This window comes from Buteo buteo, chromosome 6 (assembly GCF_964188355.1).
Source record: "Buteo buteo chromosome 6, bButBut1.hap1.1, whole genome shotgun sequence".
In the NCBI taxonomy this organism is placed as follows: Eukaryota; Metazoa; Chordata; class Aves; order Accipitriformes; family Accipitridae; genus Buteo; species Buteo buteo.
Genome location: NC_134176.1, coordinates 49,882,545 through 49,899,859, shown reverse-complemented (window position 1 = coordinate 49,899,859; position 17,315 = coordinate 49,882,545). Strand labels below are relative to the sequence as shown.

Below are 17,315 nucleotides of genomic sequence, written 5' to 3'. Positions count from 1 at the left end.
CAAAGCAATTTTGTCGGAGCAATAGTGGTGATTAAAGCAATCTGGATGTCTGTCTATAATAAAAGCATATTGGCATAAAAAGAGAAGCAAGGACTCTGAAAAAAAAAACCCAAACAAAATGAGTAAGAGAAAAGAATGACTAGAAGTTTCTTGAACAGGATGCATTTTAAGATGGAATATGCCATATGGTGAGAGAAGAAGCTTAAAATGTCTTTTTTGTTTTTCCGCTTGTGAAATAACATTGTACTGGTGAACAAATATAGTCTGTTTATAATGTTATGCTACAAGACCTCTGCACTATCATAGAAGTTTCTGGCACTCAAGAGTGCAGTGGTAAATTAGCTTTATAGTTGTTTAAAATTTCCTTGTAAGTCAGATTTTGGAGAAGAGCTGAGAAACACCATTATCTATAGTCGAAGTAGAATTAACACGTTAGGGTATGTACGAGCAAATTGGGACTTCCTGTTGTTTCTGTACGCTAATCCAGAGCTTCTGTACATGAATCCAAATTCTGACATTTTCTGCATAGACGTTCAACTGTTTTCTTGTAGTCTCCTTAGTAGTTGCTCTTTGTGCAAACAGTTTCTGACTCTATCCACAATAATTTATGGAAGAGAGATTTCTCCCACAGGAAGCACTGAGAAATGTTTTAGAACAGGGTTAGTGCTGGTTTCAATGTTATGTGCTGGCTCATTGACAAACATCCCATGGAACTGAATGCATTTTTTAGTGAATTCATTGCTTTTTATTAAGGTTATCTGAAGTCCACTCAAACTGGATCTATTTGTGCCCTTTGTAGGTTTTAGAGGAAAATCTGTGATCACTGTTTTCAGTTGAAAGATACTTTGGAGCTGTATTTCTTAAATCACCTGGAAGTGATTTCATTGCAGCACAGCATGAATAAGACTCCTAAAGTATCTGGTGGGTACTTCCATGCTGCTATCAAAGCTATAGGGAACTTTCAAAGTGGATACTAAGAACAGGACAGGCAAGGAGGGTTTTCCTTGTTTTTTGTATTTTTTTCTGCTCATTGACACATATCATACTTTTGTTAATAAATTGTTGATATACAGATTTGGTGAGAAAAAAATTAAGCAATTAAGATTGGGTCTTTTTATCCCTAACGGTGTCTAGGTGAATGCTAATAAAAGTGTTCAGTTACTTAATTGTAGAGCTCTGATGCACCAATTCATCCATGGAGATTTATGTGGCCACTAGAAACTTGTTCTGTGCCAGTGATGTGGTCCAAAATCACTGGTGTAGCTGCTTTCAGTGACAAACCTGTGAACATTTACTGCAGGAAAAAGTGTTTCAAGAGCCATCACTCAAGAAATAAATTCATAGGAGAACTTGCATTTTGTTTCCCATTGTCATTACAAAATTAATTCTTACTGTCTCAGAGCTCCTTGTTCAGTCTGCCTTTCTGTGAACTACTCTGAATTATATAAACTCCCCACACACACGCACTTCTACTCCTTTTCGTCCCTAGCCAGCATGTCTAGGAGCTGATAGATTTCTGATCTTCTCACATTCTCACTGGCTTAATCTTTGCTCATTGCCCTTGAAAACTACATTGATCCCCAGTCTTTTCTTAGCCTTTTTCTTTGTGCTGCCTGGCACACCCCAGGTAGAAGCAAATGCAAGATCATGATTTTACTTGTCTCTGAGTTTCTGAGCATGTAAGTAAGTAGATAGATAGTTTTTTTGCACGAAGCACATTGTTATTATGTCCTTTGCCATAATAATAACATGATTCATCCTTAATTCTATTACTTTTCATCTCAGTCTTAGTACATAATTCTGGGGTAATGAAGCATGCAAGTTCCCAGGTTGTTACACCACTATAAAGCCCTATCACAAATTTGATAGTTAAAAGAGATATTCTACGTGTGCATCATTACATAAATAAATGATCATCTTTATGGTAGGTATTACACTGTATGGTTTAAAACACTGTCTTGCTTTAGAGTCTGAATGATGGATAGAATACCATCCCTGTAGACAGAAATGCACCTTGTTTATTGCAAACAAGAAACAAACTGGCAGCCCTCCTTCCACAAAGAAGTGGTATCCCTTTAAGGTCTGAAATTCAGAGTAAATCTGACTCTTTACCATGTCGTAGTAGGATTTGATTTTTTAGGTTGATTAGGCTTGAGATTCAGGATTAGAGAAGCAGAGATAGTAAACAGACAGAACCAGAGCTTCACATAAATATATCAGTGCCAAATTTAAAGACTTGTTAAAAAAAATGTTCATGCCCAGATCCTCAGCTGGTTTGAATCAGAGGACTTGGCAAATAGGAAGAATTACGGAAGCTTTTTCTTTGTCTGCTAAAATGTGAGCTATGTTACAAATTCTGTCTTCCTACAAACAACAGCTAATCGCTACCAAGGCAGTGTTACTTCACCCTGGAGATGCTCACAAGGAGAGGATGATAATATAAGTCTTTGGTTGCTCACTCCACTTTGTAGACTGGTCGGCGCATGCAGATGCAAGAAGCACCTTTGGGGCTTTCAGGTATTTCTGCAAGGAATGGATTTCTGATCACTAAAACTTTTGTCCTAGTAAAGTGCTAGGGATCTTCCTGGCCAAGATCCATGGAAGTCCATGGGACACCTGTCTTGCACGAGATCTGGATAACTACCGTGGCTTTGTTCTTAGGAACTGTAACTTAACCTTTTTCTTTCAGGCTTTGTCATGCCACTAAATTAGAAAGCTAGTTATCTTGCTGATGTGCCCACACAGAGACACTCTGATGCACACTCTCTTTGAGGTGTTAAAAATCAGGTTTTCGTATGACTCGGTAAGAGATGCCAAAGGCACTGCTCTGTGAGGTCCCGCAGCCAGCGGGTTCGTGGCTGCCCGGTGGAAGGGTATCTGTAAAGCTTCCCGTGGCTCCCTACCATCAGACCCACCACCCTCTGGGTAGAGAGTTGGTGTTACAGATCTCCTTTTTGCAACTTACTGCAGAAATTTCCATCTCTCTTCCTTTCAAACACCTAGGTGTTATTCTGATTGCTTTCTCCCCTGCCTACCTGACACTCCCAAAGTGTTTCTAAGTATGCAGTCACATGCCTGTTTGTGTAAAATACAATTATCTTCTTTCTAACAAAACCAGTGTGATTCAATGTGATTTGTTGGTTTCACGTGGTTTATGGTGCAGGGTTGCATGACAAGTGAACTTCAGTTCACAACCTCTCCGTAGGGACTCATTTTCTGTCTCACATAATATGCCATAAAATGCTACATAAAATCTAAAAGTTGCAAGTTAATAGGAAGAATCTTGCACAGGAAAAGGCTTTATCCACATACTGCAGTCTGTCTAAAGAGATTATTCAAAGCCACATATGTGGACATAAACAGAGTATGTGATTGTGAATAGAAAACGATTGCTTCCTGCCCTTCTCTTTCTTACTGTTCAGGTGTATTGCTGCAGCCCAGTTACTATTTAAGTCAATACATTAGTCAATCAGACATAAAGAAACCCTGGGGGGGGGGGGGGGGGAATAATGTCAAGCTAGATATGTAAAAACAGGACCATGTGCTTGTAAAGAAATTGTGTCATGTTATACTTCATTTTCCTTTGCTCCTGCTTTCAAATGGCCTCTCGACTACCCTTTCTGAGACCCCCCTGCAGTACTGTGTTCAGCTCTGGGGCCCCCAGCATACGAAGGACATGGACCTGTTGGAGCGAGTCCAGAGGAGGGTCATGACGATGGTCAGAGGGCTGGAGCACCTCTCCTGTGAGGACAGGCTGAGAGAGTTGGGGTTGTTTCAGCCTGGAGAAGAGAAGGCTCTGGGCAGACCTTATAGCAGCCTGCCAGTCCCTAAAGGGGACCTAGAAGAAAGCCAGAGAGGGACTTTTTACAAGGGCATGTAGTGAGAGGACAAGGGATAATGGCTTTAAACTGAAAGAGGATAGGTTGAGATGATATGTAAGGAAGAAGTTCTTCACTGTGAGGGTGGTGAGGCACTGGAAGAGGTTGCCCAGAGAGGCTGTGGCTGCCCCATCCCTGGCAGTGTTCAGTTCCAGGTTGGATGGGGCTTGGAGCAACCTGGTCTAGTGGAAGGTGTCCCTGCCCATGGCAGGGGGGTGGGAACTAGGTGATCTTTAAGGTCCCTTCCAACCCAAACCATTCTGTGATTCTCCACTGTACAATTAAGCTTCCTGAGCCAGATTCAAAAGCTGGAGAAACTGTTAAAGGAAGCACTGAGTGAGCAGAAACCCTCTGTCAGTCCTAATAGGGTTTTAAAAATGCAAGCAAATGGAGCCTAAGTTCAAAGATTGCAAACTCATGTAGATCATGAAGAGTTGTTTTCCTAAATGACCTCATGAACAATATTTTTAAAAAAGCAAAAGAAAGAGTTACATGTAACTGCTAACTAATTCAGAGAGAGTCGTGCATTCATGCAGACCACTCCTCCCTGCAGATTCAGTAAGAATGCCACTGGTCAGCTATTTAAATATAGAATCATAGCATCATAGAATCATTTAGGTTGGAAAAGACCCTTAAGATCATTGAGTCCATCCATAAACCTAACACTGCCAAGACCACCACTAAACCATGTCCCTAAGTGCCACATGTACACGTCTTTTAAATACCTCCAGGGATGGTGACTCAACCACTTCCCTGGGCAGCCTGTTCCAATGTCTGACAACCCTCTCAGTAAAGAAATTTTTCCTAATATCCAATCATAAACCCATGCCGAGTGGGCCTGATCACCTGGTTGTCCTGATATGATTATGATTAAACTCACTCATATGATTATGTTAAACTCACAGAATGTATACTAAATGCTCACTCAGAGGATAACAACATGGTTGTAAAATGATCCAGGGAGAAATGTTCTTCTCCCACTGCAAAAAGGCAAGTCATGCTTTAGGGTGTTGCTAGTAATACTGGTCCCTCAGCCAAATCAGGCTCCGTGGTAAATGACTAAATCTCCACTCAGAATTCATCAATGTCTTACGAGTAACAAGAAAAAACCTACATACTGCAGTTAAAATTCAATAGAAGGGCTTAGCAGCAGCAAGAGGCTTAAAATAAACCCCTTATTAATGCAGACTAAAGCTTATGTTACTCTTGTTTGTAGCAGTTTCATGTGATTGTTTTTGCTTTTTTGTTTTGTTTTGGTTTTATGAAGAGGCTGAGACCTGACCAGAATATTTTATTGATGTAAAATACAACATTTAACAACTGGACATCACGTAGCAGAAGTGATGCCAAAGTTAATGTATACTTTGCACAATAAAAGTATTTTAGCTGTTTCCCCTGCATGCCCTGTCATATTGTGGCTGTATATGATGAGCTTTACCAGCTCCACTGTGGTTTGAAAAATATATCTAATCTAAGAAAATAAACCCCCACGCTATAGCACATGTCATGGCACAGTAGAAGAATATAGTCCCAGACTGTCTCCTAAAAGAAGCTAGCAGCTGTTGTCTTGATATAATTAATTTAAGCAGCAGACAACTCTATTTCAATTCAAACTATAAGTTTCTTGGTAAACTGATACTTAAGCCCTAATTTCACAAGACTTCTGGCAGACAGTCTGGACTCTTCACATCCAGTTAGTGAAATCCCTCTTGTCCTGGTGATGTTCCATAAGTTTTTGTAGTCACTCATCTTTTGTCTAGCAACCAGAGCAGACCCTTTCCTACATATGGGACAGGAATAAGCTGATTGCATGGCGTGGAGCAGATCCAGACTCTCTGTCCCTGTCACGAACACAGCGTGTGATCCTGAATCGTCGGTGTTACACTGTCTCTCCAGGGAAAGGGGAAGAGATACAATCCTGATCCAAACCTCTCTGCTCACAAATATCCCTCAGGGCAGATGAAACTCTCATTTACTCTCATGCAATTCCACTGATTGCTAGGATAGGCTCTGTCAGTGAGGATTCACCAGGATTACTACGCACCAAACCATACCGGTTTTGCCGTGACTTTTCAGCTGTGACTACATTTGAACCACTTCTCTGGGTATTAGGTGGTTGGCCAGAAGACAGTTGCAGCTTGTTCACTTTTTATTCTGAGGTCAAGAACGCTAGTTCAACTTTCTACCGCCCTCTTTTTTCTTCTCCTTAAGAAGGCTAGTCCTCCTAGGAACAACTGAACAAGGACTGACACGTATGCCTGCTGTTTACTCATTGCTTCAGAAGAGCAGTGTTCGGTTTGACAGCAAACATCTAGCTTGAGAGATGTTCTTATACCATGAACCGAAACTTAAGCCAGTCTGTCCAAGGTTGTTTTCTCGAGACTAACTCTTGCTACCTAGATTGAAGCAATTGCTACAAAACATAAACTGGTGCTTTATTCATGGTATTCCAGGAAGAAAATGCTATTTCCCTAAATCCTTCCTAAATATTTTGCTGAAACCCTGCATCTCTACTAAATAACTCTTAATAAACCTCCAAGAGATATTTTGCCAGGTCCCAAAAATATTATTATCCTCATTCTGTTATCCTACTGTAAAATAGCCATCTGCTATGCCAACAAGAACCCTCCTCTGAACAACTCACCACCCCCAAAGCCCAAGACCAAATCCATCTCCAGGCAGTGCTAACCAAAGCAGACCTTTATACTGAGAATTACCTGCTTAATTAATTGACACAGCTGAAATACCTTATACAGATTAAACACAGTCTCTGCTAATTTACCCTGTCCACAGCATCTGTTTTTACTAGCCTACATTTTTCATTTAGATGAAAGATTAGATTTTCTCTCTGGTCTCTACTTTAGGTTTATGTCAAGCTGGGTAAGTACTTGGGAGATGCAGAGTTCTTTCCCCATAACTGACTGAAAATAAAAGGGCATTATCACTCGAGCACTGTATAAATTGTTAACCCTTAACTTTTGCGAGGAAAGGAGTTATATTTGGTAACCAAGGAAAAGAGCATTTTTTTTTCCAACCTTTTAGGCCCAGAAACTTCAGTGGGAATATGAGAAAGAAAGAAGCAGTGGAAAAGAAATAGAACAGCAGACTTTCCCAGCGGGAGGTAGAATAAAACCCAAGAAAAATGCTTGGAGGAAATAGGAACAAAAAAATCCCAGGGACCTCTGTATTTTAATGAATTGTTTTCCTGCATTTTGACACCATTATACATAGCAACCAGCAAGAGGAATAGACTACAGCTTAAAAATTGCAGATAAATGGACTATCTCATATAGCACTGTATATCTTACATGCAGAACTAACTGTAAATATGTACATAATCTAAAATCAAATGCTTATGGACAGATTTTTTTCTTGCACCTTGTGCATACTGTGGGAATGAGGGACAGTGGAAAGAGCAAATAGCTAACTTCCTGATTATTCAGGCAAGAGGTTGTTTCTTTGCTTAAAAGGCAGTAAAATTGCAGTTTAATTCTGATACTTATTTCTATTAATGCACTTATATATCATAGAATCATTTAGGTTGGAAAAGACTTTCAAGATCATCGAGTCCAACCATCAACCATGCCCACTAAACTGCCTTTGCAGAGTAGAGCTTATTTGAAGTCAGTGACAATACAGATTTTGTTCACTTTGAGACGCTCTGTACTCTCCTAATGTGAATAAAAATCAAATCTCCTGGGCTCAAAGGAGTTCCTCTCCTTTTCTAGGGATAAGCGCTGTCTCAAAAGGGAGGAGGAGGGGTGGCACTGGGCTAGGCAGAAGATCATACTCAATCATTCAAAAGCCACCACATATGTCTAGCACTTGGTATGTAGTGTTTCATGTGATGTGCTCTTTCATGTGACTACACATTTTCCAATATTTGGTTCATTTTTTTTATAAGTCCTGTCAATGTTCTCAAGTGCCTGTAGTTGGCAGAAAATATTATCTTTGAAGGTCTGAGTTCTTACGGTTCTCTGTGGGCCTATTTTGGAGCTTAGCTGTTTGGCTGCTTGTCACTATGACATATGAAAATAATGAGCAGAATTAATTTATATTATCATGTTCTGGCTTCAGTGAAGTTAGACTAAAAGAGGTTTTGGTCTGATGGATTTCAGATGAGCATTCAGAATGCTTCGTTTGTTTGAATAGCCATAGAAGCTCAGCGCAGTGGAACAATCGTTTATTTAACCAAGGTAATCATTTGCACATTTGAAAGATCACAGCTGCTAAAATGCATTCTGCACTGTTTTATGATACTTACCTATATATAGAGGTATTATTAACACAGAGATTATATTAGTGGTGTTCAGTTGCGTGGAAGGGGCTCGTGTTGTTGGTACGCTTCTGGCTTTGCATTCAAGTCCCAGCACTGCCCGTGAGTTGGGGTGCAGTCAGGCTCCACTCTGTCATACATTAATTTTTTCCTTCAGCAAGAAAACGTGAAGCACAGGAAAGCCTTATTTAAGCCCCATCACTGCATGCTTTAATGAGGCACTGTGGCCTTCATGGTATGGAGAAAGCTGTGCATGTGAGCACGCACTGATGTACAGTGACAGACAGCAGAGCAGTAGGACAGAACCAGGGGATCTGGTCCATAAGGGCCCAGATTCTGCCCTAATCTGTGTACCTTCCATTAACTTCAATAGGAACTTCTTGCAATTATGTCATTATGTGACTGCAGGTTTCAGGTGCAAAAAGTTCTGTATTCTTCTGGAGCTAAATATTGTTTACAAGATGCAAATAGAGGCACAAAAACAGCACAAGGAGGATGACTCAGTCCATAAGACAAAAGTTCATTTCCATGATTCAGAGGTCAAACAGATTTTCCTCTTCTAGTAATTGGATAGAAAATTTCTGATGCAAAATACTGATTTTGTCATGTGCCACACAAGAAGCTTCTCTTATGCTTCACAGAAGGTTTTTATTTCGTTATTGTTTTCCCTCCTCTCCCCCCTGCAACACACTCAAAAGCCTGGAACAGTACTTTGTCTCTGGTCTGGTAATAAAAATCTCATTGCTAAGAGCAGTGCTAACAGTGCAAATGCTTAATTATTATCCTTTGTGGTACCATTTTTCATGTGATGATATTCATCTGTCAGCACTTTTTGTAACATCTCTGCACGGTGTTAAGGGAAAAGCTGCTGCATACTTATCACATATTGTGTTAATTGTTCATCTTCCTCCAACAGGCTGGCCTTTGCTGGGGTATAAGTCCCTGGTATGGCTAAATGTCTCCCAAATAGTATCTCCACAGGAGTCAGCCCTGTATGCCACCATGGGGTGTTTCTAATGTCCCGTAGCACCAAATTCAATGCGTTGGGCCATTTCAGGCCTGTACATTTACAGGTTTTTGCTATCCTGTCTTTTAATGTTCCATTCATTCTTTCCACCTGGCCTGAGCATTGTGGATGGTAGGGGGTATTTAAGTTTCTCTCTGTGCCTAAGGATCTATACAATTGGCCTGTTACATTTGCTGTAAAGTGGCTGCCCCTATCTGACTCTATTGATTTTGGGACTCCATACCTTGGTATTATTTCTTTCAATAAAGCTTTTACTAGTCCCCTCACATCTGCCCTCTGTGTCGGGAATGCTTTTACCCATCCAGATAATTGGTCCACTATAACTACAAGATGTTTATATCCATTTTCTGGGGGCATGTCAGCATAATCTATCTGAAGTCTTTGGAAGGGGAAATATGCCCAAGGCTGCCCTCCAGGCTCTTTATGAGACGGAGTGTCTGAGAATTTTAGACATGCTGGGCAGCCACTAACAACACTCTTTGCTGCTCCATAAATTCCTGGAGCCCACCATTCTTTTCATATTTGTTCTGCTATCGCCTCTGCTCATTCGTGGGTTTTGTCATGGAATCATCTGGCCACTGTGTTGTTTTATTTCTTTGGTAAGATCAGGTTTCCCCAAGTTGTCCAAATCCCACTTTCTTCTGGTTTAGCTTCCCATTTTTCCCATCCCTCTTCCTTTAAGCAGTCTTTTTTCATACACTGCTTTTGGATCGGTAAGATCCGGCCTTTTATTCTGGTTCTGTGTGGGTATTGCAGCCATACATGCCTTCCAGGGCTGTAACGCAGCGGCTTTCGTGGCAACATCGGCTACTTCATTACCCTGGCTGATCTCTGTTTTTAGTTTAGAATGAGCAGGGCAATGCATTATGGCAATTTCTCTAGGTGGTTGGAGTGCTTCCATCAGGTCTTGTATTTCCTTTCCATTTGCCACTCTTCTTCCCAATGATGTTAGGAAGCCTTGTTCTTTGCACAGCATTCCAGTAGCACGGCACACTCTAAAGGCATATTGTGAATCAGTATAAACGTTAACTTGCTTTCTTTTCCCTAGGTGTGCTGCACGCATTAGTGCCACTAATTCTGCTCCTTGTGCAGTTGTTCTTGCCGAGAGTGGTTCCGCTTCTCTTACCCATTTTTGGTTGACTATGGTGTATCTGGTGTCGACCACCTTGATAATAGGATGAGCCATCCACAAATAGAATTAGATCAGGGTTTGATATCGGTTCATCTGTTAAGTTTATTGGAGGTTTATTTACAACATGGATTGCTTGCTCACACTGACGGTGTTCCTTTATGTCATCTGGCAGAGGTATTAAGAGTTGCTGGATTCAGTGCTTTACTTAAACCCCCCTTAAAATATTTCTGGGCGGGACTTGAACCCCCTGAATTCTGTCCTTTTCCCTATATTGAATTTAGGGGATTTAACGCTCACCACTCTAACGATTCGGTGCCTCCTGTGTCCAAAATCCTCGGGTGAACTCACCCTGTGCCGGCAGTCGGAGGTTTGGATCCGAGAGGTTCTGCGCGTGACCTAGGGTACCATCTGGGTCGCCAAACTATTAAGGCAGAAGCCGCTGCCTGAGCATTCACACACCGGTGCAGGAGTCCCACAGAGACCACCGGAGACTTCACCTGCTCGGAGCGGAGCCCCTTCCCAGCAGGCGACTCCGGCAAGCCGACGGGTGCCCTTTCCCACTCCTCACACACGCACGCTCACCCTCCGGATCGACCCTGGGTTCCCCACAGCAGAACCTCTCATCAAGGCCTTCAAAATAAAAAGGTAATTTGTTCCATCCGTGGTGTGCAAATCTAGACAGCTCGAGCGGGGTGCCTCCAGAGAGCGACCCCAAACACCAAAATCCCTGGGAAATTACGCCCTTACAACCTAAGTTCCCATCCCTCGCGCCATAGTCTGGTCCAGCAGTAATTTGGGGATCTGGGGTGGTCTGCTCTCTCCTGGGGTCCTTTTTCTCCTCTCCAGGTGGGTTCTTTCTCTTTCCTGTTTTTAGGCTAGTGGTTACTATGCCTCTTTTCCTGGCTCCAGCTGGCTCTGGGGCTTTCCAAATCTCACTCCTCCTCCAGTTGGAGAATAGGTCAACGTGAAGCAAAAGCATTAAGCAAGCTAGGAGTTCTGCTTTATCATGAACAACTAGTTTTAAAAACCCTTAAAGCCCTCCAAAACGTATTAACAGTCTCTATAATATATATGCCTTCCTGTGCTATTAAAGCCTCACGATCTTTTCCCATTATTGCCATGTGCTTTTTACATCTCGTTCGGGTGTGCTCCACGTGCTCGTGTAGCTCAGCTTTGCCACCTTCCACAACAATGGTTAGCATATTTTAGTATTGGGTCTTTTTCTTTAAAAAGCCCATACCAATCAGAATTTCAGTCCGGGCTGAAGGTTCACTTACCATCTTGAAGAGCTGGGGAGTGTAAAACCCATATTTTGCACTTGAGAGAAGCACACAATACAGTATTCAGTTCCTGGAAGTTTAGGAAGATCCTTAAAGAACTTTGTGTCCTCATTTCCTTCTCTTCTCAGAGGGTATTTGGTTATCTATACTTTACGTGGCTGAACTTTTGAAGAAGGTGGTTGCTATCCTGTAAAAGCTCTGTGTTGTTTGACCACCTCAAGCAGGGCTGGCTTCGGCTCACTTGGGGTATATTCCTGACGCAGTCGCTGCAGCCGTGGGAGTAGGTGCACCATCCCATCCCATCATGAACCTCATTTGTATGCTGACCACACTTGGAGTGGAAGGGGGATCTGGCCAGCAAACACCGTGCTGTCACTTAGAAATGGATGGGAATAGAAATAAGGCTTGAACACAAGAGCAGGACCGGAGACCTGCTTCTGCATGGGAGGACTTCCTTCAGCAGTGGTGTCAGAGGAATGATGGGCTTCAGTTGTCTGTGAATTAGAGAAAAGGCCCACAGCTGAGGAAGCAGGTATTTGTAAGGTGGCTTTCCTTTGGACGGTATGAAGCTATAGGCATGGCGTCAGGTGGGAAAAGGTCCAGGAAACCAGACTAAGCCTAGCCCAAAGCAAAATCCTAGGAAGACACAACATCATCGAGTGCTTCTGTTTACTGATCCATTCCCGTTATGCCTACTAAATTGCTAATGGAAGAGCCTCTAAGGCTTTCTTTTGATTTACTTTCAGCTGTCAGTATTTCAAAGTTTCAGAGGAATGTATAATCAACCTGTAGTGAATAATAGGTCTAAACAAGCTGTACATTCGTGTTCAGAGTGCAAGTGAAACTAGATGTAGTCCGCAGTTGCAAAGTTTGGATCCCAAGTTCCTTGATTTTGTGGCACGCTTCCACCAGTGATTTCACGGCTTTGTGGCCCACGTGCACGAAGACTGCAGACACTGTCTCATCTTTCTCATAATTCCCCAAATAACTGCTATGCACATTATCCTCCAGCTAATCCTTACGTATCTCTGATACTTGCATTCATAAGCCTTCAGGAAGTAGGCATGCCTCACATTTAAGCTGTCAGAATGTGCACTGATATTCTTGTTTGCTGTTCCACCATTAGAGTACATTTTGTTGCAACCACCATTGTAAAATATTTTAAAAGGCACAAAATTAAAATTACAACACTTGGAGGGTTTTTTCCCCCTTACAAAAAGGAGTATCCTCTAGTGCATTTTCTGCTGGTGTTACTTTTTTAACAACCAAATGTATTGGAAAGAAATGCCGTTTCATTGAAAGGGAAAATCATGGAACTATTTGTATCAAAACGACTGAATTCTTATTACAGGTCTAATCGTAAGTCTGTTGAGAAACTTTATGAAGACAACAAGCTATACTATATTTAACAACAAAAAAATGTTTGATTCCCTGGAAATGGTTTAGTACTGAGAACATTGAAACTTTATAGATCTTTGCAGACCTGTTTTAGGTCTCTAGACCTCGGTCTGCTGTTGTAGAAGAAGATTTGGCTTCCTTTTTCTAAAATCTTGTCCTAAGCTGGCATAAGAGCAGATCTCAAAACATATATATTTTCTTGATAATAAAAAACTTGTTTTTTACCCATTTCTCATATTTAAGTAGACAGCCTTAACGTTTAGGGAAACTGTATGTTTTATTTGTAATAGTATTTTTAGTATTTTTTTCAAGTACATTTTAATATTTTGTATATAAAAATGGAGCCTGTTGCTAATGATTTCTGAGTCCTTGAGAAAGTTAGACGCATGGCTTTCAAAGTTCTGCACTCGTGCATATCACTTACTCAAATATAAACCAGAGTTAGTAAAAAAACTTTTTCCTCTAATCACTGCCAATTCAATGAAACCAAAGGTTTTCTTGGGGAACGCGTAGTTTTCTGACTAATTTTCAGTGGCAGTTGTTCAAGTCTCATTAGAACCAACTTGAAAAAGATTCTTTTGACCTCAGCATTCTGATTATATTACAATAAAATGTTAATGTTGAAATGAAACGTTTTGGGAAGATTAAGCAAAATATCCTGGAATGCTTTATTTTGCAAATAAATCCTCATTTTTAAACTCTTTTCCTGAATTGTAATTAAATAAAGTATTAAAATCTGTGTTTTCCTGCTAATAGAAACTTTGTTCTTCAGCCATCTCTCCTACTTAAGTAGACAGCTATGATCTTTGGGGAAACTGAATTTTCTAGCTCAAGACCAATAGTTAGCCCACAAAACGTTTGGGATGATGTGTCCAGTGAATTAATTCTGTTTACATCTCCACCGTTTGAGAGAGAACTGCAAAAAATACCTTAAAGGCCACACCTTTAGAAGGACAAACCATTGTCGTTTCAGAGACTTCTTCTGAGCAGTCAATGTACAGCGTTTGTGAAATGTGGGAAGCGATGGAATAGGCATCAGATTCCCCAGTTTATATATGATGGAAGTAATCCAGACTTTCCTCTCACTTTTGGCATCTTTTGCTGTAACTTTTACTTGATTTTCATTTTTTATTCTAGTGCCAACAATATGCCTAAGCAAGTAGAAGTGCGGATGCATGAAAGTCATTTAAGTCCGGTGGAGCACAGATCCAGGAACATATGTGTGCAGTTCTGCCAGTCGCTCCACAGGAATCTGCTCCTGACTCTCACTGTGTTAGGTAAGCTGCATCTGCTGGTCTGGACGTTCTGCGTGTATCTGCGTTTATTCGTGTGGTACCACAGACCCTGTCTGTGGCCATCAGCTGTTCCAGCGGAACAGCCACAGAGTAAGCGGGATGCCCGTAGGCATAGTTGCGTTACTTCTGGTGTGTAGGGTATTAGTGACAAAACACGGAGCAAATCCACGCCGCTGAGATACATCGTGTATCTGGTTTTGAATGGAGTGCCAGCTAAAGCCCAAGGCCAGTCAGATTGATGTCATTCAGCAGAACTAAACGCACTACACATTTTCTCTCTCAGTCTTTTGAAAAAAGACAAAAACTCTCCAAAATCTCTGTTCCTTCATCTTTTATCTCTCAGTTCATGCTCCACTACTTTTAAGGTTTGTCCCCCTCTCTGTAGCTGTAAGCCAGCACTCCATGATCTCATCCTGAATATTGCCTCTGGCTTTAGCAGCTTCCAAATATGGAACAGTTTGACATTTTATTGTGGTTCACTGGCTCTTTGCCTGTTTCTTTTTCACTGAAAGCCTAACAGCCAAACGCAGCAAATTCATAGACATACTCTGTTTTGTTATTTTTTGAAAGACCAGCTGCAGCTGGTCTTGAGCTGCAAATTTCACATCCATGTTTTTCAGCCTTCAAAACCCATACTGCAGAAGTGTTCAGGCAGTATTTGCTTTGCATCATCTTTAGAAGGTGCCTGATGCAGTTCCAGAACAAGTTTTAAATACATGTATATTTTCCATTTTATCAAACAGATACTTCAAAGAGTCATAGTTGCTGCAAATCACAACTCAGGCTTTCCTGTCGAGTTTTGTTACACTTGGGACTTGGGGTGGGGTCAGACCACGTTTGAAAGTGAACGTGGCCTTTTTTTCTCTAGACTATGCTTTAACAGCCTCAGTCCTGAGGGGATGGTTAGGTGTTATCACTGTAGAAATCAAAGTAAGTGATGAAGGGATTGTTTGTGATTTGAGAACATAAGCACAAAGAGAAGAGAAGGATGCAGACCATCAAAGGGAAGGAGTAATAAATGAGTACTAAGAATCTCTTCAATGATATGTGCAGTATTCCAGATTGGGCACTCCCTTCCAACCCCCCCGCCCAAATGAGACTTGAATCTGTTTTACTCACAAGGCTATTCTAGCTTTCCTGCAGGGTTTTTCTTATGCTGTAAAATAGCTACTCATGCTGACCTTGTTTTCAAGTGGTACCATTCTTATGTTGAGAGCTAGATGTCATACTCCTGAAGAGCTGCGTCCTAACCCTGGCTCTTCTGTCAGTTCTGTATGGCCTTATATAAATCACTTCACCTCTCGGTGCCTCAAATTTGCCAGAACGATGATATGAATTATATTTGAGCATCCCTCAGTGTATTGCAAGGCCTACACAGCATTACTAAACCTCAGTAACATTGTGGTTTGCAGCAAATTTGTATTTGCAGAAGCAGAATAGTACCTTAGGTGCAAGCTCAACTGGCAGAAAATTCTACATTAGGACCACTTCTCTCTAATCATGAGATAGATGGTAAGCATGTTACAGCCTCGTATTAATCAGAAGGCTAGGCCTTCCAAAATCTGTCTCTGTACCAAAAATCAGCGGCCTTGCGTAACCATTTTTTCTTCTAGGTAATCAATGCACATTCAGGTATAGTTATGTTACCTACCTGCTCTCTTTTATTCTTCTTCCAGGTGTCATCCTGGGTGCACTATGTGGGGGTCTTCTTCGTCTAGCGACACCTATTGACCCTGACATCATCATGTTAATAGCCTTCCCAGGAGATATACTTATGAGGATGCTAAAAATGCTGATCCTCCCTTTAATTATCTCCAGTTTAATCACAGGTAAGATCTATTAGCCATAAATACTTTAAGGTGCTTGCTCCAGATATCACCTGGTTTGCTTTTTATGATGGAGGAAGAATAATAGTGTGATCCTGCCAGGGCTATTGCAGTTGCAGCATGTATTTCGGAGTTAATTTCTGATTAATTTCATTGGCTTTAATACATAGATGCTCCGGTGAATGTATATGCAAACACATGCACACATACTACCTTCTTGAACATCAGAAATTTCTTAATATGCTGTTTCACCTAATTCCTGGATTGGTCCTTGCAAATAAGATGGCAGGACACTAGCAAGCCTCGCCTTCTTAAAGCTGTGGTGTCAGCCAGACCATGACCAGTTTGCAGCAATCAAGGGCAAAAAAATGGTATGATATCTTCTCTATTTTTCAATGCCTCCTCTGCAGTTAGATGTAATCTTAAATGGTTCTCTTCAAATTAGTAGCAGCAGACAATGTTCACATAAGAAGTGGAGGGAGAAGCTTCAGTGATCTATCTAGCGGTGACAATTTCACAAGGACAAAAGTAGGCACCTGTAGGCAGTCATTAAAATTTACCATTTATAAAGGTTTTTATTTGATGATTATTGAGGTGGCTATTGAGTCTCAATATATTTGTTTGTTTCTTAAAATAAAACACCTGCAGGACTGTCTGGTTTAGATGCTAAAGCAAGTGGCCGATTGGGTACAAGAGCCATGGTCTACTACATGTCCACCACTATTATTGCTGCTGTGCTGGGCGTGATTTTGGTTTTAGCCATCCATCCAGGGAATCCGAAACTCAAGAAACAACTTGGTCAAGGGAAGAAGAATGATGAAGTATCTAGTCTGGATGCTTTCTTGGATCTGATCCGAAACCTCTTCCCTGAAAACCTAGTCCAAGCGTGCTTTCAGCAGGTAAATCTTTCTACTTCTTGGTAATATTTTTTACATCTTTTACTCACCAGGCATGTCTGTAGAGTTAATGTCATTGTTTAGGTGAATGACAGAAACGATGATGCAAAGAGAAATGCAGGTCTTAAGTCTTGAGCAGGTAAATGAAAGAACATTATTTATGTTCTTATGTTTTATCTTTGTCTTATGTTGCTTTGTCTTATGTTGCAGTTATTATTTAAATTTATAGATTTTTTAAAAGAAGATTATTTTTAGTTTGTTGTTAAGTAAAATTAATTTTTTTCCTTACTTTTTATACAATATATAC

General features: G+C 41.0%; 1 protein-coding gene across 3 annotated transcripts in view; it reads left to right on the top strand.

Moving 5' to 3' along the window:
• The window catches only part of SLC1A2 (solute carrier family 1 member 2), a 101,706-nt gene that overhangs the window by 48,099 nt on the left and 36,292 nt on the right, over positions 1-17,315 (top strand). For all 3 annotated transcript variants that reach the window (XR_012650810.1, XM_075030927.1, XM_075030926.1), the window contains exons 2-4: positions 14,129-14,268; positions 15,963-16,115; positions 16,761-17,011. Coding sequence is in view for 2 of the 3 variants with exons in the window: in XM_075030926.1 (XP_074887027.1) it covers positions 14,129-14,268; positions 15,963-16,115; positions 16,761-17,011 (544 nt within the window). In the remaining variant the exon portion in view is untranslated. The remainder of the gene's footprint in view (positions 1-14,128; positions 14,269-15,962; positions 16,116-16,760; positions 17,012-17,315) is intronic.